At 45.5% G+C, this 25928-nt stretch overlaps 1 protein-coding gene across 2 annotated transcripts in view; it reads left to right on the top strand.

Annotated features, from left to right (window-relative positions):
- The window catches only part of CCDC124 (coiled-coil domain containing 124), a 68029-nt gene extending 52451 nt beyond the window's left edge, over nt 1-15578 (top strand). Inside the window, exon 5 of one of the 2 annotated variants that reach the window (XM_073593224.1) lies at nt 15144-15578. In XM_073593224.1, coding sequence (XP_073449325.1) covers nt 15144-15342 — 199 coding nt within the window. In that variant the 3' untranslated portion in view covers nt 15343-15578. The remainder of the gene's footprint in view (nt 1-15143) is intronic. The other variant, XM_073593232.1, reaches the window with a different exon arrangement.
- Nucleotides 15579-25928: the final 10350 nt, after the last annotated feature.

Genomic DNA, 25928 nt, shown 5'->3' with positions numbered 1-25928 from the left:
CAATTACATCAGTTGCCTTCTTGCAATCATTTTTTGTGTAGATACCCTGTAATGCATCATGAGACAAATACCCTGAGCTCTATAGCTCTAATCTCCATATGTGCTGAATCTTAGGGCTAAAGGCTTGGACAGCAGAAGATGCCTGTAAAAAGCCCCTCACATTTATGACCTTCTAGGGATGACATCTGTTTGAGGTACTTGACCAACTTTTTGAAGAGGTTACAGGTGCGAGGGTTTTGCTTCCTGAATCGTCCTCCTCAGGTGCAGAGCACCTGCATGCTCTTACTATATTTCAACTTCAAAAACTTAAATTCAGCCCTTTCTTTTGGCACAAGGCTTGACCCACAAAAGCCACCAAGCCTTCCCCAAAGCTTTTTTCACAATGAAAGGGTGCACTCCTAAGAGTAGGGGGGTGTCTGTTACAGTTTGGATCTCCTGTGTGTCTCAGACCTGTGGTGATTTTCAAAATATACAAGATTCAAAACTCTACTACCCCACCACTTTCTTTTTTTTAAATCAACCAAAAACTGTCCAAGGACAGTCAGATTTGCAGAATGCCTTGAATTACCTCTTTTTGCATGGAATCTACAAGGTCAGAAATTACCTTTCTGAGACAAGAGGAACACATGACCTCTTCCAGGCAGCACCCATTACCCATTGCACGGTGAATAAGAAACTTCATTATAAGAGCCTATACTCCCTAAATAAAAACCTCCTACTGTGCTGTTACTCGTCCACTCCATCATATCTTGGCGTATTCTGGGTCTTTAGGTCAAAAACCTCTATAAGGCTGCAACCTGGTCTTCTGTTCGTGCTTTTTCGAAGTTTTACCATCCAGTCTTCTGCAGATGCAACTTTCGGCCACAAGGTTCTTGTAGCGACACACTGAATTTTGGGTTTTTAACCCCTCTTGGCATAGTTCTGTTTGCTTAGTTGTTGCCCACCTTTATATTCATTGCTTGAGGACATCCCCTGGTGTATGAATAAGCTGCCTCTGTCCTGTACTGTATGATTAAAATAAGTGACCTGCTTGTAAATTCCATATCTTGGAGTACAATATAGTAAACTGTCTCGGTTACTCTTCATTGCATGCTACAAAACTGAGGACTCGCGAAGAAATCTATGGAAAAGCGCAGCTAACCTGCTTGAAAACCACAGGTTAGCTGCTCTTTAGCAAAAGTGCAGCAGTGCATTGTGAAGCCAACCTAAGAGGGAGATGTGAAATCAGCTGGGAAACCCACTGAAAAAGCCCCAAGGTGCATAATTTTTCAGGATTGCATGCATGCATGCATGCATTATTTTAAACTCACGTTTGTTTTGCATTAAACAAAAACATTCATTAGTTCTCCTTTAACAATTCAGAAGTGTCAGCAAGGCTTCTCTTTGGTAACATGGATGACCAGTTCTAGATTAAAGTAGAGCTAAAGACAATCCTTTTTATTATTTTTGGATAGATTAAGAGAGGATAATAACCCCTGTCAGTTTTTTTTTTCTGTGTCCCATTGGGGAGATTTACCTTCACTTCCTGTCTATAGACACACCTGGAATTGAGGGGAAATGCCTCCAAAGTGAGGGCATTTCTGTCCTCTTTAGAAGATTTCCACTCTATTCCAGTTCTGATGACAACCCCAAATTTTAGATTTCCCTTCGCAGTTGTACTTTACCTACTTTAACTAAAATTGAATCTTTAAAATGATAGGAAGGTTTTCTTTTTTTTTTTCTTTTTTTATTATTAGAGGAAAGCCGCATGTTCAATATGGTTGCCCAAGTATGGAGTCCATGTGGTCTCATTTTACTCAATTTGACTGAAATTCAGTTCTATTGATTGCTAGTGGCAGTCACCCCATTGCTGCTGATATTTTGCATTGAGGGAGCAATGGAGCAAGGTATCTCTTCAGGTAACCATGGCGAGACTGCATAGAATAGTGTAGGTTGAGAAACGTCAGTAACTAGCATACATAAAATAAGGTCCAAAGTTGCTGACTATGTTGGTCCTCTTGTGAGAATCTGTATCATAATAGAATGCAGTACTTGATGAGAAAGGGTAGGTGGGAGGCTGACAACACAGCACATGTGTATGTGTTTTAACACACAGCTAGGGAATTCACTGCCTGAGTACTGCACACTGTGTAAAGCTACATGCTTTGATTGGCCCATCGGCATCAAATCCCAGGATTTTTAGGTGCCCAGCAGGCACAGGTGCACAATCATGTCCTGCTACCAAAAATCTATGACAGGCTGAAAAATGTGGCCACTACTGATCGGTACTCACGTTTAGAGCCATATGCGCTTGGGCGCGTATGGTGTGATTTGACAGGCAGCGGACCTGGGTGGTGCACCCATGCCCCCCCCCCGGGTGCCCGAAAATCCTGGGATTTGACAATGACAGGACAAACCCCTGTGTGCATGAGGTCTAACAAAGCAAGCCTAAAACTGAGAAGTGGTAAATGCCAGGTCAATATGCAATATTGCATACTAAATGGATATTTTTCCCCCCCAAACGGTTCATTGTTCTATGTAAATTCACTCCTGTAAGACCCTTTTCACACTGAAGGCACTTTGTGGGCGTTTTAGCGTGAAAAATAGCACCTGAAAAGTGCCTCTCAGGCCTCCCCAGTGTAAAAGTCCTAGTGCTTTCCCACTGGGGCGGTACGCTTGCAGGACAGAAAATAAAAAGTCCTGCAAGCAGCGTCTTTGGGCCGGTGCGGGAGCGGTGTATACACTGCTCCTAAACCGCCACTGCCATTGAAATCAATGGGCAGCGCTGCCAAAGGGACAGAAAGTGAGGTGAAATCTTCTGAACAGTGGGCACAGACAGCAATACAAGCGTTACAGGGGTGTTAACCCTTCCCTATGCTATCCAAAAAATGTAATTCTGTTTTTTGGGAGTTGCACTTAAAAAATGTACCTGTTCCAACTTGCCTACAAATTCAACTTTAAAGTGATACTAAAGTCTTTGTTATTTTTATTGAAAAAAAAAAAAAACATGTTCTACTTACCTGCTCTGTGCAGTGGTTTTGCACGGAGCAGCCCAGATCCTCCTCTTCTCAGGTCCGTCCTGTTGAGCGCCCCCACAGCAAGCACACTGACTTTGACAGCAGCGGAAGCCAGTGACGCTGCTGTCTCAGCCAATGAGGAGGGGAGTTCCGGACTCTCGCGCAACATTGCTGGATCTAGATGGACCTCAAGTAACTATTAGGGGGGCTGCTGCGCGCACACACGGCTTTTTATCTAATTGCATTAAGATAAAAAAAGAACAAAAACCTTCTGCCTTTGTAACCACTTTGTATTAACACCTTAGTGTACCGTGTTAGCTGCAGAGCACTTTCCAGGTCCAGAGCCATGGCACAGCCCCAAGTATAATCCTGTCTCTGAGCTCTTTTCTCTTTCGTTCATCGACGGACACAGCGCCTCCTTAATCTTGACCATTGGGTTATATCGCCTCTGCAGGAGTAGGACTAAGCAGAACAAAAAACACCTGGCTACACCCATGGGCTGTCCTCAGTCCAGTATATAACCCCCTCCCTGCTCTAGGTATTCAATTTATTTCTGACTAGTCAGGAGTAAGAACCTAGCTCCTTGCTGGGATCTTTTGGTCGTTACAAATTTTTACTTTTTTGTCTCTTTTTTTTCCCATGCATTTTCTCCTGGGAGATCTGTAATCAACTGCCGGGCTGGGCGACGGGCTGGATAATCTAGATCCAGTGGTCTCCCCAGTCCGGCCAGCAAGTGTGTGCAGACTGCAGCTACACGCTAGGTCGGCCACGAAATAGCTTCAACGGACGGAGGCTGGCCCGCGAGTTAAACATCCCGCAGGGTCACATACGAACGGGCTCTGGACCGAGTCACAGCGGTCCCTTGGCCCGCAGCCCCCCACTTTGGTGGCGAGGAGTTCTGTCTGGAGGGTCACCTGCACCATGGATCGGTAAGTACAGTTCCCCCTTTCCCCTTTTGTGCAGTTTGGGGTGGATGCGGGTACCCTTCAGGGATGGGCGGACCTGCCTGCAGGATCCTTGCTCCCATCCTAAAGTCCCCTGGTTAAACTGGGCTTCCCCCTCCCCCCACGGATTGTGGGGAGTCCCAGGGCAGGCAGCAGAGACCCCTGGAGATCTCCCCTGCCATTTCCCTTCTGGGTAGTGTGTCTCCTGCCCTGGTGGTATTAGGGGGTTCCAGTGCAGAGGGTGCAGCAGAGAATCCCTAGGTGTATGCCCTGCTGTGTGAGGTAGTGTGCAGTTTGGGGGTCCCAGTGTAGAGTGCACAGCGATGCCCCCTTAAATGTTCACCCTGCCTGGTGGAGTACAGTACCTTTTTGGAAGGGGGTCCCCTTGCAGAGGGTGCAGCAATGTTGAAGGCACAGAGAGGATCCTGGCAGCATGCTTCCGCATGTCAAATGGCCGGCGGACATGTTTGGGTGGTCTGATGACATCACGGCAGCCATTTTCTCTTGGTCTGGCTGATCTCTGGCTGGCAGCCATGTTTGTGTAGACAATGATATCACGGCGGCCATTTTTCGTTAGCCTAGTGAGACACTAGAGGTGGCCAGAACCTCATGGAGATGCCAGAGCTCCTCCTCTTCCCCTTCCTCCCCTATGCTTCTCTTCCTGTCCCGGGATATAAGAAAATGGACGCTGGGTCCGAATTGCGGCGCTCCTCCATTTGGTAGGGTGAGTCTTTGGGGGTCCTTGTGAATCTCCCTCTCTGCTGATAGGTACCCTGGCCGATGGGGTGTCCTTTAGTGGTGCCAAAGTTCTTTTGTACTACAGGGTCTTCTTCCTTATGGAACCTCAGGGTCACATCTCACCCACTGATCCCCTCATGGAGGTGGCAGGTCCGTCGGAACCCCAGCTTCCGATGGTTGCGCTGACGGCAGTCCTTGAGTCATTAGTATCCGGGGTGGAAGTAGCGCGTGGGCAAAGACCTGGGAGGAAGCGTCCCCCTGCTCAGTCTGTCTCATCTGAGCAGGTTCCCCCTGCTTATGTTGATTTAGCAGACCAGTTGGTCCATGGGCTACAGTATATTTGTGATGTAGCTCCTGTGCTGTCCAAGCTTTCTAATTCAGCAGTGGTGATTCGGCGTGTGCTGTGGCTTAAGAATTGGTCGGCAGACCAAGCCTCTAAAAAAGCTCTCAATTATCTGCCCTTTCAAGGCGACCGCCTGTTTGGGGCTACCCTGGATGACCTCATTAAGGGTGTCACAGGGGGAAAGAGTAGATTCCTGCCTCAATCTAGGAAAGGGAAGGAACCTCGTTGCAGACGGGGGCCTTCCTTCTCAGCCTATAAGAAATTCCTCTGGGCTCCCGGGACTGCAGATAAAGGAAACAGATCTCTCAAGTCTTCCCCAGGAAGTTCCAAGCAATCTTGGTCTTTTAAGCCTAGAGCAGGCTTCTCCAGATCCACTGACAAGACTCTTTCAGCATGTAGGTCTGCCCTCACCCATTGCTGGGGTGGGGGGACATCTTTGCTGGTTTCCAGATTCATGGACCTCCTTCGTGAACGTCAAGGGGGTCCACAAATTGAACCTTTTGGGAGTACCAAAGAAAGGGGACAGGATTTGTCCACTTTGGGGGGCCCTGTGTCTCCTTGTATGGGTATAATTCCTGTAATTCCCTCTAGCCCTGTCCAGGAAATTGGGCTACCTGGGTCTGACTCTGGAGTGAATGCTGACCAGGTTAGTAGTTTTTCTTCTCAAACGTCGGCACCTTCAGCAGATTCAGTTCAACGGGAAGTAACTGAGGCTTGTGGCAATCTCTTGAGTTCCTCGGGTAGACGCCGCAGTCGTCTTAGTGCCACTGCGGAGCCAACGCCTTCCTCTTCTGCGGTGCCTACGAAGCACCAAGGGCGGAAGTCTTCTGGTGGCCGTAAACGTCCCTTGGAAGCTACATCTAAAACCAGTTGTGCCGAGGGCTGAGCTTCCATCCTGCTTTACAGTGACTGGTTTCAATGGCCTAGCCATTAAAAGCCAGGTACTGAGAGATAAAGGTGTGTCTGGATCAGTGATCCCTACTATGGTGAAGGAGAGGAAATCGACTAGTAAGATATACCATCGTACGCGGAAAGGTGTGAGTCGATTGGCGTTCATCCTCGATCCTTTTCTGTGGCTCAGATCTTAGCTTTTCTTCAACAGGGTGTTAAGCAGAAGTTGGCTTTGAGCACCATCAAGCTTAGCAGTCTTCTTTCAGTGACCCCTAGCCACTCACTCTTTAGTTTGTACCTTCATTCAAGGAGTCCGGCATGTGGCTCCACCTGTACAGTCTCTTTTGCCACCATGGGATTTAAACTTGATGCTCTCTGTTCTCCAGAAACCTCCATTCGAGAATATTCAGGAGATTCCCTTGCCTACGTTGTCCCAGAAGGTGGCATTCCTGGTGGCTATTACCTCGGCCCGCAGGGTTTCGGAGTTGGCGGCGTTATGCTGTCGTAGTCCCTATTTAGTACTCCATAGGGATAAAGTGGTTCTTCGTCCCTGTCATTTTTGCCCAAGGTTGCCTCTGACTTCCATTTGAATGAGGACATTCTGTTGCTGTCCTTGTGTCCCAAGCCGGCTCATCCCAAGGAATTTTGCTTTGCATAACTTGGATGTGATTTGTGCGATTCGGGTGTATCTGGAATCCTTCTGGAGGTCAGACTCAGTTTTTGGTTACACAAGGACCAAGAAAAGGACTGGTCGCTTCTTCGGCTACCATCTCCAGATAGATCAGACAGACTGACTCAGGCCTATTCTATTAAGGCTCGGGTTCCTCCTTTCCCTGTCATGGCGCATTCTACTTGGGCGTTTAGTACTTCTTGGGCCTTCCGTCATCAAGCATCAATATCACAGGTTTGCGGTGCATACCTTCACTAAATTCTATAAAGTAGATATTTTGGCCGCAAGGTTTTGCAGGCTGCTGTTTAAGAGGGGGGTTCCCTCATAAAGGGTGCTTCTTCTTTAAACACTTGCTGCCTGCCCGCCGTCATATGACGGCGGGATGGTGCAGCTGTTGTTCTGGGCCACCGTCATATGACGGCGCAGCCTTCCAGGCAGCCCAGGGGGCGCGCGCTGCATCGCTCGGGTCCCGGTGCGCGTACCCGGCGGCCGCGATGTCCGCCGGCACCTGCGATTGCCAGGTAACCGAGCAGGACCGTGGATCCGTGTGTGGAAACACACAGATCTACGTCCTGTCAGATGGGAAGAGACCGATGGTGTGTTCCTTGTACAGAGGAACACCGATCGGTCTCCTCCCCTTGTGAATCCCCCCCCCCCACAGTTAGAATCACTCCCTAGCAACACATTAACCCCTACAGCGCCCCCTCCTGGTTAACCCCTTCATTGCCAGTCACATACAGTAATCCATGCATTTTTATAGCACGGATCGCTGTATAAATGTGAATGGTCCCAAAAATGTGTCAAAATTGTCCGATGTGTCCGCTGCAATATCGCAGTCACGATAAAAATCACAGATCGCCGCCATTACTAGTAAAAAAAAAAATAATAAAAATGCTATAAATCTATCCCCTTATTTTGTAGACACTATAACTTTTGCGCAAACCAATAAATATACGCTTATTGCAATATTTTTTACCAAAAATATGTAGAAGAATACGTATCGGCCTAAACTGAGGAAAAAATTTGTTTAAAACAAAAAAATGTGGATACTTATTATAGCAAAAAGTAAAAAATATTGTGTTTTTTTTCAAACTTGTCACTCTTGTTTTGTTTATAGCACAAGAAATAAAAAATGCAGGGGTGATCAAATACCACCAAAAGAAAGCTCTATTTGTGGGGAAAAAATGATAAAAATTTAATTTGGGTACAGGCGGAAGGGGGTGAAAATGCCCTGTATGGAAGTAGTTAAACATTTTTTATCTCAGATGGGGCTCCTGTGACCCGGTTAAGGCTCCTGTGTCCTGGTTAGGGCTCTTGTGGTTAGCCTTGGGTTATTTTGCTCATCCCTCATTTTTCTTTGGCACTGCTTTTGGACGTCCCAATGGTCAAGATTAAGGAGGCGCTGTGTCCGTCAATGAACAAAAGAGAAAATGGGATTTTTGTACTCACCGTAAAATCCATTTCTCTGAGTTCATCGACTGACACAGCACCTACCCCTCTATGGAGTTTTTAATACTTCTATTACCGCTTGCTACTAAACTGAATACCTAGAGCAGGGCCCATGGGCGTAGCCAGGTGTTTTTTGTTCTGCCTAGTCCTACTCCTGCAGAGGCGATCTTTTGTATGGTGAGTACAAAAATCCAATTTTTCCTGCCGTTCTCTGTGGAGGAAGCACCAAACTGCTGCTGTTCCTGCTCCAGAACTACGTGGATCTCCCGCCTGTTTCCAGTGCTCACCTACAGTGACTTGGCCATCTGAAACCTCATCAGTACCAGCTCCCCAGGTTTTTGAGTACCTGAGACTTTGCCTAACCTTGGACCTAGTTGCATTACCACTGCATCAATGCAAAATGTCCTAACTAAGACATGCAGAACACCATCCAGCTGCCATGGGTTACCTCAATCTATACTCCCCTAGTCATTCTGAGGGTGTTATCTGAAAGAACCTGTGCCTGTAATTTGCATCCTGGGATCCCTATGGTTATGGGGTCCTCGTCAGCAGAGTCGGCTCCATCGGGTAAGGCATGGACCTTCCACTCAAGACATCTTAGCTGTTTGTGCACAGCAACTGAAGCATTCTGCTCGCAGAGGCTCTAAGCATACTCCAATGCTGTCGACTTCAGAGTCTGTCACTGACCCTGCTGAACCCCCTAAATCAAACCAAGCCAGTGGCCCCTGTTGCCATCCATGATGCAGATTCTCTGAAGCAACTGTTTCTTGCCATTGACTAAGATTTACAGGGGTTTGTTTCAAACCTTATTGATGCAATGCATACTGCTATGCATTTTGAGGATCAGCCTCTTGTTCCCGGCCTTTAATCTTTTAGAGTTCCTACATCTGCAACGACCCTTTCACTAGATCGCTATAGGAAACACCCTGAAGAGTCCCACCTAAGAGTGTGTCAGAATTCTTCCTCTAGAGCAGGGATATGCAATTAGCGGACCTCCAGCTGTTGCAGAACTACAAGTCCCATGAGGCATAGCAAGACTCTGACAGCCACAAGCATGACACCCAAAGGGGATACATCCGCCCCTTTGAGAAAAGCATCCGCCCCTTGCTGTCTTTATAACCATGCATCTGCCCCTTTGAGAAAAGCATCCGCCGACTGCTGTGTTAAATGAATAACCAGCCCCAAGCATCAGGGGCGAGTGGCTTGTTGATTGCGCATGCACCGTCTACAGCTGATTTCTCTTTTTTAAACTAACCATTTTAAAGAATCGCGAGAGAATCGTGATCTTTATTCTAAGCAAAAGAATCGCTATTCTCATTTTTCCCAGAATCGTGCAGCTCTAGTTCACAGGTGTCTCAGCCGTCCGAGATTCTCTTTCCTGATTGGCTGAGACACAGCAGCGGCGCCTTTGGTTGCTGTCAATCCAAGTCAGCTAGCCAATCAAGGGAGAGAGGGGGCGGGGCTCTGTGACTGAATGGACACGGGACTGTGACTCGTCTCGTATGCCCCCATAGCAAGCTGCTTGCTGTGGGGGCACGCAACAGGAGGGCGGGGCCAGGATCACAGAAAAGGAACCCGAGAAAGAGGATCCAGGCTGCTCTGTGGAAATCCACTGCAACAGAGCAGGTAAATATAACATTTTTATTTTTAAAGTGGAATAAAAAGAGATGCTGGCAGACAAGCTACAAGTGTGTGAATCAGCAGTTACATGGTAAAAGGTAACCCCCCCCCCCCCACAACAGTTTTTCATTACACTTTGGTACAAGCAGGCACCAAATAACAAGAGAGTGGCACTCTGCTCTGAATTCAGAGATCTGTGAATGAAGGAAAACTACAAGTACCGTCTTCCACTGCAGCAGACGGCTTGTAGTTCTCAATGAGAGCCTCCTGTATTTTAACAACTGCCTGCCCGAGAGGTACAGGCACACAGCTGACTGAAAATCTGCAGGATCCAATGATTTTACAGGCTGCAGTGCAAAAAAATAATAATTTTAAATATTTTTTACATTTTTTTTTTTTTATATAAAAGGTAAACTTATCCTTTACTGCAGACAGGGAAATCTGGCACATGCATATACCAAGCACCTTGGCCTTATGAATTACTAATAAAATATTTATAAAGATTAATGGAGAAGTATGGCCAAAGCCTTTTTGGCCATAGTTCTCCTGTGGGTCACAGGAATGCAGTTGGCTGATGTCACCATCCAAAAAGATCCTGATAGTCAGCAGCTCTCTGCAGGCTGAGGACCAAGAGCTGAGTGATCAACAGTGAATGCTGCAGCGATCTAGGTGAGTGTGATTTTTATTTTATGTTTTCCTATTTATTATTCCCCATCTTCTTCTTTTTTTTTTTTTTTTAAAAAGGGAAAAAAAAAGTACTTAAAAAGTGCAGGCTAAAAGCAGCAAGACATGTGAGTGTACTTCCTTGTGTATTTAAGAACCTCTTTTAATGTTCCACAGTGATGCTTTGCATCCTCATCTCTGTGCTTAACTTATGGTGTATATGAAACACTGTTAGCTGACAGTTGCTTGGGAGATTTTGAGCTTGGCTAAATGACCATCTTGTTTCCACATGCAAAATTTAACCATAAGTGGTCAATATAGGAAGTTGAGTGTGCCACAACCAAGGCATTATTGGATCACTGGCTTACCACAGAGGAATAAAGTGGTTGAACACACATGGGAAGAGTGAAGCAGTTTTGCACCAGGAACACCGTAGATTTTCATTGCACACTGTGGTATAAACCCTTTTATGGACACTGGCACTTTATTTGATGCTTATATTCACTTTAACAGCGACCATACCCTGAAATAGCCCGTACTATAGTACTGATGAAGCAGAATTTTTCCAGGAAGCACATCGAGTAATCCCTATGACTTCACCACACATTAGCGTATTAAATATGAAGCATGAAGTTAATATCAACATAATAAGGTCATGTAATTGAGATTGGTAATGGTGGTGGCGGGGGATGGTACATGTGCGGAGGCCTTTTATATTAACATGTACTGTTAGTGGACAATGTTTTTAGGCTTTGGTGTTCTATTAAGAAATTGATATCAATAAAACATTTTGGGCTCCATTCACAGAACCAGATCGCATGCGTGGTATTTAGGTGTTTTCCCAAATACCGCATGCGATCCTGATAATGTCAATTCACTATTGCTTTATGCGGTATTTACTGCATAAAGCAAAAATGTTCGGTAAATACTGCATAAAACAGGAGTGAACATCAATTCACCAAAGAAAAAATATGCATGCGGTAAATAAGTAGTGGTCCTGGCATGCGATATTTATGGAATCGGCAGCCGACTGGCAACCGACCAGTAAACAACAACCAATGAGTCATATAAAAAAAAACATGCTGGCAGTAAAAAATTAAGAGAAAAAAACAGCGTAGGGTCACCCCCTCCCTCCCTAATACATACCAGGCCCTCAGGAAGGAAGAGGGCTTCTAGATTCTGACAAGCCCCCCCGCCCGCAGGCTCCCACAACCTCTGACCAGAGTTGTGGGGGCAAGGTGCTTTGGGGGGCTGTCCTCTCCTCGTAACCCTGCCCCAAAGAGCCCCCCCCATGTTGAGGGCATGTGGCCTGGTGTGGTTTGGGGGTGGGTGTTTGCTCCTGCATGTCTTCTTTTTTTTTTTTTTTTTTTTCCCATTTTTTTTTTTTTCCTTTTTTTTTTTTTTTTTTATGTTCAGCTGTCAGCGAAAAATCACGCTGACAGCTGATGACTCATCGGTTGTTAAGGATGCGGTAGATGCCCGCTCCTTAATAACCATGACAGTTACTGGTTGTTACGGATGCCAGCAGCCACCCGCTCCTTAACAACTAGCTATTTACAGTTGGCGTTAAGGACACCGGCTTCCACCGGCAGTAATTTACCGCAGGCTTTCGCTACTAAAATGCCGCATGGCCTCATAAAATAACTCATGCTGCATTTTAGTAGTTTTTTTGTGAATGCCAAAAAACATTTTGAAAAAAGTACCGCTTTGTCAATGAAGCCCTTTGTATTTATAAATTAGCTGTTGTGTTTGTAGGTACCTTTTTAAAAGTAGATACTCTATCTGTAAGCTTTGAAAATGAAAACTAAAAACTGATTGTTTGCCATGCACAGCTGCATCAGATGGCAGCTCAAGTCTCAGTAAATTCCCCTTTAAAAGAGAAATTCAGAATTAAAAAAACAAACCTTTATACTCAAGTAGATGCAGCATTGATTTGATGTTACATTTGTCCCCAGCCGACTCTACACTGAAAACTGAGCGATCAAAGACTGCTGATCACTCAGTTTTCAGTGAGCAGAGAACTGGTGACTGGCAGTCACCGGCCCTCTGCAATGTCCCTTCAGAACTCACTGGAGCACTGAGCTGTGGGGGGGGGGGGGGGGGCGGCTGGCTCGGGCTCTCAGCAGCTTGCAGAGAGGCTGAGCCAGCTGCAGGTCAAGGGATCTTGGTGGATTCCGGCTTTAAAGTCAGGCTCTCTCCAGAGTCTTGACCAGCTGAGTGACATGAATACGGGTCAAAGGTGTGCTGTGATCCTTAGGAGAAGTAGGGCCAAATGTGCTTTTGGCCCTACTTCTCCTCCTTTTATTTTTATTACTCACAAAGATAGAAAGTAGCATGCTCATCTGAAATAAAGTAAACTGACCTGATTTTCGACTCCTTAGCTTTTCAAGATTTTGTACAGAAAAAAAGAACAAACCATACATGTTGCCTTTTGAAAGCCGCACTGTCCTCCTGCAAGGCAACCTTCCCCGATTTAAAAAAAAAAAAAAAAATCTGGGACCCCTGGATCACATACCTGACTGGGTCAACCTTGTCAGAATCGAGGCTAACCACTTGGTGCCCCAGTAGAGGCTTGCTGTCTCTTTCCCCTTTATTCCTCTTTTATCCCTTTTTTTTTTTTCTTTTTTTTTTTTCTTTCCTTTTCTTCTCCTTTTCCTCTTTTTCCTACTCATTAAACCCTTTGATAGTTTGGGGAGTGATCTAGGACCACTGGTCAACCACCATTGGTTCCATTCCAGCATAATGACCAGCTACAATGATCGATTCATGGCTAAGATTACCCCTCGTCTTAGATGGGGATGCCTCTGGTCATGCAGTTCCTTTTCAGTGGATGTATCTTCTCCTCTTCAGAACTATAATCATAGCCCTAAATTGGTGTTATACTGGTTCCTTAACGACCAATGTTGTAGGTCAATAATCTTATGTACTGGTACTTCTCTGTACTATATTGTATGGTTTTATATCTGTATGGTTTATAACCTTAAAAAACAATTGGAAAAGAAAACTACACTGCCACTGAAGCTTGCAAGTTAGAACACTAATGCAAATGTGCAGCTATTTGCATTCCCATAATTTAAAGAGTGAGAGTGCTCAGAACAGCCCTCAGCTGTTAACCCTGGGACTCTGGATGTGCCAGCAGCATCAATTATGGGGAAAACCAGACCACTGTAGCATCGTGTACAGTATTATGCTGTCCTGGACCTAGGTCTGCTGCTGGAAATTGTGCTTTGGCAACTCTAAAAGGGAGCCTTCGGTATGGTAGGTAACAGCTGTTTCGGCAGGTTTCTTTACCTAGGAAACAAAATACCGTATATACTCGAGTAAGGCGAGTTTTTCAGCCCATCTTTTTAGGCCGAAAAACCCTGCCTCGGCTTATACTCGAGTGAATGTCAATTTAAGAAAAAAATGTCCTGCAATGGAGGCAAAAAAGGGGCGTAGCAGTCCCGCTGGGTGCCGCTAATGAATCGGCCCGGCACCCCTGTCAGTTTCCCCTCCCTCCCCATGCTGTGTGTCCAGCCGCATAACGATGTCCCACCTCCTAGACCGCCTCTTGTGATAGACGACACAGTGATCACAGTGGTCCAATGCTAGGAATCATTGTGCCGTATGTCATAGGAGGCAGGACATCACTATCGCAGCTGCACGGCGATACAGATCTGACACAGTGGGGCATCGTGACATCTATCAGGAACTGGTAAGGCTGTATTTGATGGGCACTGGCAGGCTGTATTTCATGGGCACTGATGGGCACTGGCAGGCTGTATTTGATGTGCACTGGCAGGCTGTATTTGATGGGCACTGGAAGACTGTATTTCATGGGCACCGATAGGCTTGATATGATGGGCAATTTACCGGTAGCTGCTGCATTTCCCACCCTAGGCTTCTACTCGAGTCAATACATTTTTCCAGTTTTTTTGTGGTAAAATTAGGTACCTCGGCTTATATTCAGGTTGGCCTATACTCGAGTATATACGGTACTTGGCTCTCCTCTCCCCTATTCCGATGAACTCTGTTCTTAAACTGAAACGTGGTCCACTAAAGAAACTTACTGGAGCGTCTTGTCTGGGTCACCCACAGCTCCTGCTGGTTCCTCCTGTTGACCTTGACGTCAATACTATGTGCAGCAGTGATGTGATTACCATGGCGAGTAGAAGGAACCCAGTGAGAGCTGCAGAGGAGATCCACGCTCCTGAAAGGGTTGGTTTCCTAGCAAACCTTGGGAGGAACGTTTCTCTGCATCTGAGCAGTTTTCAGTGCTAGAGTTGTAAAGTGATTGTAAACCCATACATATATCAGGTGAAGGGACTATCCTCAGGTGATACACAACTCCTCCTTCATGTGGTTTTCTCTTCGCTACATGAATTCAAAGTGATGAATTTATAATCTTGTGTGAGAGTTTGGAAAAAATGGGATGGAGAGCTGAAGTTACACTCTGCAGGGCTCAGTGAGGACAGGTCTGCGAGCTGATTGGAGGAAAAGGACACACTCCCCTCCACACTGCACACAGGAACAGAGCTGAGGCTGTCAATCACCTGGAGGCCCCTCCCTTGTTACCATTTGTTTTTGGTGTCAGAAAATCATGTCCGAAGTGACTCATGCTGATAGCAGAGAAATGAAGTAGCAGACAGAAATGACACTTAGTGCTTTTTATTTAGGCAAGTACACACTATAGCGGGATATGCTTTGTTCATATTTCATGTCTGAGGTTTCCAACCACTTTAAGGAGTCTGTTTCTTCTTCACAGTATGTACTTTTGGCAAATGTTTCACTTGACTGGGTCTCTTCAGCTGAGCTATAGCTAAACCTAATCTTTCTCTTCTTGCTTGCAGTGTTGGCAAGGAGCTTGACCGCCACCCAGAGCGTCGTATGAAAGCTGCCTTTACAGCCTATGAGGAAGAAAACTTGCCACGCCTTAAACAGGAAAATCCTAATATGAGGTTATCCCAGCTCAAACAACTTTTGAAGAAGGAATGGATGAAGTCGCCCGAGAATCCTATGAACCAGCGGCATGCTTCCTACAATGCTTAATGAACAGTCCTGACTCGGAGCTGTAACTCCTCAGCTTGTTTTCAACATTTTCCTTGAGGGACAATAGCTGGACAAACCTCTCTGGGCAGTCGGAGTGAATGTACAGCTTGTAGGATGCAAATTTGTCCCGGGGAAATCTTTAGTGTGTGCTGGGGAATGGGGAAGGATATCCAGAATACCATAACACACTCTGCAAAATCAAAGATAAAAGAGTGCGTGCCAAATGGTGGACTGATAAAGAAAGCTGAAAACTAAATAGGAAATTGTGTTGTTAAAATAGCTTTTGACATTTTGTTCACAATGTTATTTTATTTAATGGCAGGCAGCCATTAACATCAAAGGAGTAAAAGGAACCAGAGTTATCATGGAGAAATCAAAATAAAGAGAAAAGCCTTGTATCGGTTTTATTTAACGTCTACTAAACATATCCCAAAGTAGAAATCCTTATTTAACATTTTAGCTATCTTGTGCAATAGTCGATTAGTATTATTCTTTTAAACAAACTGTCATGTCATTCCACTTTTTTCCCAATTTAGGAGCAATGGAATTGTGACTAGAGCTTCTTTTTTTCTCGGTTGGCAGTGAAAAGTAAGTGATTAGTACATAGCATGGAATCACCTGTTTATATAATGACTGCACGTGAATTTTATTCATCTGGAGAATCTCACCCTCTTTACAGTACAGTACTTGTAGTCAGATATGGGGGAAAAGGCTCTTTCACACAATTTTTCAAAGTTTCAGCATTACCCTAAAATAAATATGTACAGCATTATGAGCGTGAGAAGTGATTGATGTCTCCACTATTCTGAAGTGATTTCTGTTTTTATTTTCAATATTCAGTTAGTTACCTTACAGCATCTCATCTGCTATGTACTGAGCAACAGAATACTTGTAGCCAGATTCCCAAGTGCCACAATATGATTAGTTTTTAAGCAGTATTAAACACAAAAGCAAACATTTTATTACATTGCAGCTTACCAGTTCTTCACCACTTGCCAACCGGGCCAGTTCTGGTTCTTTTCTCCAACATGTTAACATCTACATTTCTTTATCGTACATCATGGGACACAGAGCACCATAGTAATCACTATGTGGGTATATAGGCACCTTCAGGTGATGGACACTGGTATACCCAATACAGGACGTTCACTCCTTATATAACCCCTCCTCCTACCAGGAGTACCTCAGTTTTTTCGCCAGTGTCTAAGGTGTTGATCACGAGTGAAGATGTGCTCTGAAGAGCTCCACTGGAGGGATCCGTGCTAGATTTAAACAGCCTCCATAGACCGGATCCAGCCAAAGTGCCGCTAAGGCCAAGGTGGATGGTACCCGGGCCTCGTATACGAAGCACAAGGTTTTGCCTGTAACGCCTCTCCTTGCAGGGCTGGATCCCGGGACCCAGAGCTTTTTGGTCATGCTTACATTACCTAAAGTTTTTCCTGGCGGGGTGCTAATACAGGTCCAAAGGAGTGGAACCCCGATAAAAAGGAACCCAGTTCTTGAAGGTTTGCTAATGCAGCCCGCCGTGATGGGTGAAGTTTGGATCTGTCTGTTACAGCAGTATCATGCAGCGATGATGAGGTAAGGGAAGAAGCCTAAGAACTGTAAAAAGTCCACCTATGGTTTTTTTTTCTTCCATGAGTAAAATGTTGTCATGCCTTAAAGTCTCCACTAGAGGGAGTAAATGCACATACCTTGGTACGTTGCTTCTCGGTTAGCTCAGTGTCTAGCTAAAACAGCAGTGTGGTATCAGCAGCCAGGGGGATTCTTAATCTTGAACAAAGTTTGCAGCATGTTCTTCTCCCCCCGGGGGGAACTAAGGAGCTGGGAGGTACAACAGCAGTTTGTACTCTTCCCCCCCACGGGGGGTGCGGTGGCGGCTTCCCTGTGTTGTATATATTCCCCACATAACAATGCCATCCCAAATGCCGTCCACGCAGACTTCTGTTAATTTGAAACAAGAGGGGGGCAGGTTAATGGCGAGGGGGCATGTGCGGGATGTAGTGTCCACGAGGAGCACACGGCGCAGGCACTGGGGACACCGAGCAGAGCTCGCACCTGAAAACAGACGCTTCTCATTAACAGAAGATCTCTATCAGATGCAACTGAAGAGATGGAAGTCTGACGCACAGGAGCGCTGGGGCATGTGCAGGCATTTCCAGTAGAGGAAATACATTTTTACTCAGCACCAAGTTGAACTTTATAGCGGCATTATATTGCTAGACTATTGCTTATCAAATAGTGCATTTACTTAGTGCCTCTGCTTTTGTGCTTATCACTATGACTTCCAAAAAAGACACCACAAAGAAGGTACCAAAATTTCCACCCCCAGGCGCTGGGAACTCCAGTCGTGCCTCCACACTGTCATCCTCTCCTGAAATACCAGATGTGGCAAGCCAGGGTGAGTCATTGGAACCAATTGGTAGTGCAGCTGCTTCTCACATCTCAGCCCCTGTATACGTGACTGAAGATGCATTTTCCTCCGCCCTGCAAGGCTTAGAAGGAAGATTAGTGGCTTTAATCGCATCCTCCATCCAAAAAGATAGGGAGCATGTTAGACCCCCCTCCCCCACCTCAGACCCTTTACCAAGGGGACAGTGGGTAGAGGATGAGGTGTTACCTTCAGGGGATCAGGAGGAAAGACAAACCGATTACTCCTCTGCAGAGGAGACACGGTGGATGAACCTTTTTCAGCCTCGCAATCTGAGAAATTGCTGGTACAGTCTCTTACAGAGATGGTTTGTTCCACTTTCAATCTACTCCTAACGGAGTCAGATGAAAGTTCTGTTTCTTCTTTAGGTTCCTTAAAACCTTCACAGCCTTTGCATGCGTTTCCTGTCCATGCATTACTAGAACAGCTTATTTATGCTGAATGGGATCACCCGGTTAAGCATTTTCTCCCTCCAAAGAGATTCTCAGTTCTCTATCCCATGGAGGAGAAATTCACCAAAAAATGGAATGTACCAGCAGTTGATGCTGCGAATTTCCAGTGTGAATAAAAGTCTAACTTGTCCAGTAGACAATGCACAAATGCTTAAGGATCCAACAGAAAAAAGGTTGGAATTCTTGTTAAAATCCTCTTTTTCATTGGCAGGTGCCACTACTCAGCCTGCAGTTGCTACAATAGGCATCTGTCAGTCCCTAAAGGACCAGTTTAGACAGGCCCTTAAGGAGGTTCCTGCACAACAAGCCCGGGATTTGGCCCAACTACCAAAAGCATTATATTTTGCCATAGACACCATGAAAGATTCTATTCACCCGGCGTCCTGCCTTGCGCTTGTGCTAGTACACATGCGTAGGATCCTGTGGTTAAAAAATTGGTCAGCTTAAGCACCATGAAAAGGCTCCTGACTGATTTTCCTTTTCATGGGGATTGGCTATTTGGGGATGATTTGGACAAATACATCCAAATGATTTCTAGTGGGAAAAGTACTCTTTTGCCAGTCAAAAGAAAGTGTAAATGCCCTTCATTTAAGCAGACTCCTCCTGCGCCAGGGGCATTCGTCTCCTAGGCAGTGACGAAGGCCTCCACCGTCAGACTCTAGAGGAAAGCCTCAGGGCACAAAAGAAGTCCTGGGGGCAGAAGCCTACAAAGCAGAATTCTAAAGCCTCATTATGAAGAGGCACCCCCCTCGCCAGAGTAGGGGGAAGACTTCTGCATAGGGATGAGCTTCGAGTTCGAGTCGAACTCATGTTCGACTTGAACATCGGCTGTTCGCCGAACAGCGAACGATTTGGGGTGTTCATTGCAAATTCGAAAGCCGCGGAGCACCCTTTAAAAGTCTATGGGAGAAATCAAAAGTGCTAATTTTAAAGGCTTCTATGCATGGTATTGTCATAAAAAGTGTTTGGGGACCTGGGTCCTGCCCCAGGGGTCATGGATTAATGCAAAAAAAGTTTTAAAAATGGCCTTTTCGGGAGCAGTGATTTTAATAATGCTTAAAGTGAAACAATAAAAGTGTAATATTCCTTTAAGTTTCATACCTGGGGGGTGTCTATAGTATGCCTGTAAAGGGGCGCATGTTTCCCGTGTTTAGAACAGTCTGACAGCAAAATGACATTTCAAAGGAAAAAAAGTAATTTAAAACTACTCGCGGCTAATAATGAATTGCCGGTCCGACAATACACATAAAAGTTCATTGATAAAAACGGTATGGGAATTCCCCACAGGGGAACCCTGAACCAAAATTTAAAAAAAAAATGACGTGGGGGGGGGGTCCCTCTAAATTCCATACTAGGCCCTTCAGGTATGGATATTAAGGGGAACCCCGGCCAAAATTTAAAAAAAAAAAAATGGTGTGGGGTCCCCCTCAAAATCTATACCAGACCCTTCAGGTCTGGTATGGATTTTAATGGGAACCCCGCGCCAAAATTTAAACAAATATGGCGTTGGGTCCCCCCAAAAATCCATACCAGACCCTTATCCGAGCACGCAACCTGGCAGGCCGCAGGAAAAGAGAGGGGATGAGAGAGCGTCCCCCCCCCTCCTGAACTGTACCAGGCCACATGCCCTCAACATTGGGAGGGTGCTTTGGGGTAGCCCCCCCAAAGCACCTTGTCCCCATGTTGATGGGGACAAGGGCCTCATCCCCACAACCCTTGCCCGGTGGTTGTGGGGGTCCGGGCGGGGGGCTTATCGGAATCTGGAAGCCCCCTTTAACAAGGGGACCCCCATATCCCAGCCCTCCCCCCTGTGTGAAATGGTAAGGGGGTACTTTTACCCCTACCATTTCACAAAAAAAGTGTTAACAATGTTAAAAATGACAAGAGACAGTTTTTGACCATTCCTTTATTTAAATGCTTCTTCTTTCTTCTATCTTCCTTCAGTTTCTTCCTCCATCTTCTTCTGGTTCTTCCTCCAGTGTTCTCGTCTGACATCTTCCTCCGCTGCGTCTTCTTCCCTTCTTCTCGGGCCGCTCCGCATCCACCATGATGGGGGGCTCCCGCTGTGTGATGCTTCTCGTCTTCTGACGGTTCTTAAATAACGGAGGGTGGGGCCACCCAGTGACCCCGCCCCCTCTGACGCACGGGGACTTCCCTGTGGCATCAGAGGGGGGCGGCACGCAGCGGGAGCCTCCCATCATGGTGGATGCGGAGCGGCCCAAGAAGAAGGGAAGAAGACGCCACGGAGGAAGATGCCGGACGAGAACACCGGAGGTAGAACCAGAAGAAGATGGAGGAAGAAACTGAAGAAAGATAGAAGAAGCATTTAAATAAAAGAATTGTCAAAAACTGTGTCTTGTCATTTTTGACACTTTTTTTGTGAAATGGTAGGGGTACTTTTGTACCCCCTTACCATTTCACACAGGGGGAGGGCCGGGATATGGAGGTCCCCTTGTTAAAGGGGGGCTTCCAGATTTCCGATAAGTCCCCCGACCGCAGACCCCCACAACCACCGGGCAAGGGTTGTAGGGATGAGTCCCTTGTCTCCATCAACCTTTTTTTTTTTGCTACCCCAAAGCACCCTTCCAATGTTGAGGGCATGTGGCCTGGTACGGTTAAGGAGGGGGGGGCGCTCTCTCGTCCCCCCTCTTTTCCTGCGGCCTGCCAGGTTGCGTGCTCGCATAAAGGTTTGGTATGAATTTTTGGGGGAACCCCACGCATTTTTTTTTTTTGCGCGGGGTTCCCCTGTGGGGAATTCCCATGCTGTTTTTATCAATGAACTTTTATGTGCATTGTCGGACCGGCAATTCATTAACAGCCGCAAGTAGTTTTAAATGACTTTTTTTCCTTTGAAATGTCATTTTGCTGTCAGACTGTTCTAAACACGGGAAACATGCGCCCCTTTACAGGCATACTATAGACGCCCCCCAGGTACGAAATTTGAAGGAATATTACACTTTTATTGTTTCACTTTAAGCATTATTAAAACCACTGCTTCCGAAAACACAACCGTTTTTTTAAACTTTTTTGCATTAATCCATGTCCCCTGGGGCAGGACCCAGGTCCCCAAACACTTTTTATGACAATAACTTGCATATAAGCCTTTAAAATGAGCACTTTTGATTATTCATGTTCATGCCCCATAGACTTTAACGGTGTTCACGTTTTCAAATGAATTATCTGCCTGTTCACGTGTTCTGGTGTGAACAGAACAGGCGGGTGTTCGGATCATCCCTACTTCTGCAATACTCAGAAGTCTGGCAAGAGGAAATTCAGGACAGATGGGTCCTCTCCATGATGTCTCTAGGGTACAAACCAGAATTTCGGGAGTTTCCACCGTCTCGTTTTTTGAGGTCAAACGTTCACAAAGATCCAGGGAAAAATCAATCTCTGTTTCAGGCACTAGACAGATTACTGGCTCAGGGGGTGATCATACAAATCACCAGAGAAGAGCAAGGTTTGGGGTTTTATTCAAACCTCTTTATGGTACCAAAACCAAATGGAGTTGGCAGACCCATTCTAGATCTAAAGAATCTAAATCTGTTCTGGAATATCTGCTTTTTTCGCATGGAGTCGATCAGGTCAGTGTTGTCTAAGGAGGAGAACTTCTGGCATCTATAGACATCAGGGATGCATATCTGCATGTTCCTATATTTCCCGCTCACCAAAGGTTTCTGCGGTTCGAGGTAGAACAGCAGCATTTTCAGTTTGTAGCCTTGCCCAAACTAACTACAGCACCCCGGGTGTTTACAAAGGTGCTGGCCCCACCTCTAGCCAGGTTAGGGGGACAGGGCATAACAGTCTTGGCGTACCTAGACGATCTATTGCTAATAGACCAGTTGGTGGTTCGTTTGGAGCAAAGCATGCGCATTACAACCAGTTACCTGGAAAGTCTGGGTTGAATTCTCAACCTAGAGAAGTCTTCCTTAAAACCGCTAAAAAGGCTGGAGTACTTGGGTCTGATCATAGACACAGACCGGAAAAAGGTGTTCTTGCCTCAGGCAAAAATCAACTCCATAAGAGAGCTGGTGCGGATGGTCAGGTCGAAAGGAGATCCCTCCATTCGCCTTTGCATGAGGTTGTTAGGAAAGATGGTGGCTTCATTCAAAGCTGTTCCCTATGCTCAGTTCCATTCGAGACTGGTGCAAAACAGTATCCTGTCTGTTTGGAACAAAACGATTCAAGCTTTAGACTTGCCAATGCGGCTGTCCCCAAGGGTGTCCCAAAGCCTCAGTTGGTGTTTACTAACCCAGAATCTGCAGAAAGGAAAATCCTTCAGGCCAGTTGGTCCCTTCACCCCGACATTTTTTCGGGCTGTTTGCCAAAGATGGGGGACTCCGGACGTAGATCTTCTGGCGTCCAGATTCAACATGAAGTTAGTCAACTTTGTGTCCAGGACAAGGGATCTACTCGCATGCGGAACAGATGCGTTGGTGACCCCGTGGGATCAGTTATCACTGATTTATGCATTCCCCATTATTCAGTTGCTGCCACGACTTCTTGGCAGGATCAAGCTGGAAAGAAAGCCGGTAATTCTGGTAGCCCCAGCATGGCCCAGAAGGTCCTGTTATACAGAAAAGATGGCGGTGGAGGATCCATGGTCCCTTCCACTACGGCCAGACCTACTTTCACAGGGGCTGATATTCCGTCCTACCTTTACGGACTCTAAATTTAACGGCTTGGCTATTGAAACCCACATACTGAAAAAACGTGGGCTTTCCGGGTCAGTTATCTCTACCTTGAATAATGCGAGGAAGCCAGCTTCCAGAACTATATATTATAGAATCTGGAGGGCTTCTGTTTCCTGGTGTGAATCCAAGGGTTGGCACCCTTGGAAGTATATCATAGGCAGAATTCTTGCCTTTCTACAATCAGGGGTAGAGATGAAATTGACCTTGAGTACTATTAAGGGCCAAGTCTCAGCTTTATCGATCTTATTTCAAAGACCGCTTGCGTCACATTCTTTAGTCCAGGGTTTTATGCAAGGGGTGATGCAACTTAATCTGCCAGTTAGATCACCTTTGAACCCTTGGGACTTGAACTTCGTTTTGTCAGTGTTGCAAAAACAGCCATTTGAACCGATACACCATATTCCCTTGGTCCTTCTGACAAGTAAGTTAGTGTTCTTGGTTGCTATATCCTCAGCAAGGAGGGTATTGGAATTGGCTGCTCTTTGGTGTAAAGAGCCATACTTTATTATTCACGAGGACAGAGTGGTGTTGTGCCCTCTTCCAGGTTTCCTGTCAAAAGTGGTCTCAGGTTTTCACCTGAACCAAGATATTGTCCTGCCATTGTTTTTTCAAAACCATGTTCCAGGGAAGACAAGTCACTACATTGTCTTGATGTGCTGAGAGTGGCCAAAGTCTATTTAAAGACGACTGCTCAGATGCGGAAGACTGATGTCTTATTTGTACTGCCAGAGGGTCCTAAGAAAGGACAGGCAGCGTCTAAATACACTGTCGCTAAGTGGATTTGGAAAGTTATAATTCAAACTTCTGATTTAAGGGGTAAGATTCCACCTTTTTAAGTCAAAATGCACTCTACCAGGGAGGTTAGTGCTTTTTGGGCAGTGCGTCACCAGGCCTCCATGGCTCAGATCTGTAAGGCCGCAACTTGGTCTTTAGTACATACATTCACTAAGTTTTATCAGGTGGATGTAAGAAGGCATGAGGATATCGCCTTTGGGCACAGTGTGCTGCAGGCAGCAGTATAGGCCCTCAAGTCTGGGGGTGCCCTATGAGTTGTCTCTCCCTCCCCTCAAATGGCTATGGGATGTCCCACATAGTGATTTCTATGATGCTCTGTGTCCCGTGATGTATGATAAAGAAAATAGGATTTTTATAACAGCTTACCTGTAAAATCCTTTTCTTGTAGTACATCATAGGACACAGAGGTCCCTCCCCTTATTTGGGGTTTAGGTATATTGCTTTGCTACAAAAACTGAGGTACTCCTGGTAGGAGGAGGGGTTGTATAGGGAGTGAACTTCCTGTATTGGGTATACCAGTGTCCACCTGAAGGTGAATATATACCCACATAGTGATTACTATGGTGCTCTGTGTCCTGCGATGTACTCCAAGAAAAGGATTTTACAGGTAAGCTGTTATAAAAATCCTATTTTTTCCCCTAAAAAATTTACCAAGAACTTTATTTTTTTTTTTATAGACACCCTGGAGAATAAAATAACGGTCATTGCAATTTTTTTATGCCACTGTATGTGCGCAGCGTTTTTTCAAATGCAATTTTTTTTTTTTTTTTTTTTAAATACTTTTAATAAATTTTATTGCACAAAAACACAATATAACACCATTTTTTTTTGTACAATGTAAAAGATGATACGTAGAGTAAATAGATACCTAACATGTCACGCTTTTAAATTGCTTATGCCTGTGGAGTGGCGCCAAACTCTCTATAGGCAACGCTTGAATTTTTTTTTTGCAAGTTACCAGTTTAAAGTTAGATCTGGTGCTAGAATTATTGCTCCCACTCTGACGTTCATGACGATACCTCACATGTGGTGCAATCACTGTTTACATATGCGTGCGGGACTTGCGTATACATTTGTGCATAAGCACAGAGGGCGGGAAACTTACTTTTTTTTTTTTTTTAATTTAACTCCATTGCTTTCACAAGAGATGAGCAACATCCCTTGTGACAGCATGGGTCGTACACGTCCTCCTTTTATGGAGAGAGCTAGGGTCTATTAGACCCCAAATCTCTCCTCTGGCCTCCAGTGCAGCCAGTTGGACACAGATCAGTCTAATCGACTGCTTTCCTGGCGGGCAGCAGGAAAACAGAGGTGGAACCAGAAGTGAGGAAATCCTCTTCGCTTCCTGTTCTCGGGTTCATAGAAGGGGGAGGAACAAAGTCTCTCTCCCCCCCTTTCCACCCTCCCCCACCCTTCCCTGGGCTCCACTATCAGACAGCAGAGTCTGGGAGAGGCGGTGGCAGCAGGAGGGGGAGCCCACAGAAGTGATCGTTCAGCCACTTAAATCACTTCTGCTGAAAATTTTAATACCGGGATGATGCCTGTATCACCACTGCCAACAGAGGATGGCCTATGGTTGGCAAGTGGTTAAATGTGATGGCTGCATTCGTTTTCTTTTTAAGGCTTTCTTTCTTTATTTTAACCTGGTGTTCCAGAAAGTAAGTCTGATTTAGAACAGAACAGGCTGCCCTGCAGATGTCAGTTACAGGATTGAGATAAATCATTTACCACTGACAGGGATGCTTATATTGGTCTGCTTTCATATGTTTTAATGTAAAACGTTTATCCCAAAAGGAGCAAAACTTGCTGTAACTGCTTAAAAAGTGTTATTACTGACAATGCTGCTGTCCAAAGGTGTCTGTTGCTACTTCATCCAGAGTGTAGGCACCCTAATATAGGAGGTGTGTTACTGGCCAGGTCACCAGGTAAAAAAAAAAAAACACCACATCTTAGGATTGGTAAGCTGCAATATATTATATTTTTGTTTTTGGGTTTTATTACTGCTTTAATGGAAATCATAAACAGAAAAAATTTGTTTGCAGGGATTTTTTTTTTTTCTTAAATCTTAATATATGTGCAACCAAACCAATCTTCAAAGAAATCGGTCATTAGGTAATTACGTTGGCTGCCTTTGATAACCTTAATTACCCGGCCTTCATGCTTGTGTATTGTCTTACCCGCTTGCCGACCAGCGCACACCGATGTACGTCGGCAGAA

The sequence above is a fragment of the Aquarana catesbeiana genome, linkage group LG01 (genome assembly GCF_042186555.1).
Source record: "Aquarana catesbeiana isolate 2022-GZ linkage group LG01, ASM4218655v1, whole genome shotgun sequence".
Taxonomy (NCBI): Eukaryota; Metazoa; Chordata; class Amphibia; order Anura; family Ranidae; genus Aquarana; species Aquarana catesbeiana.
The sequence above is the reverse complement of the archived record's forward strand: the minus strand, read 5'-3'. Positions and strand labels throughout refer to the sequence as shown.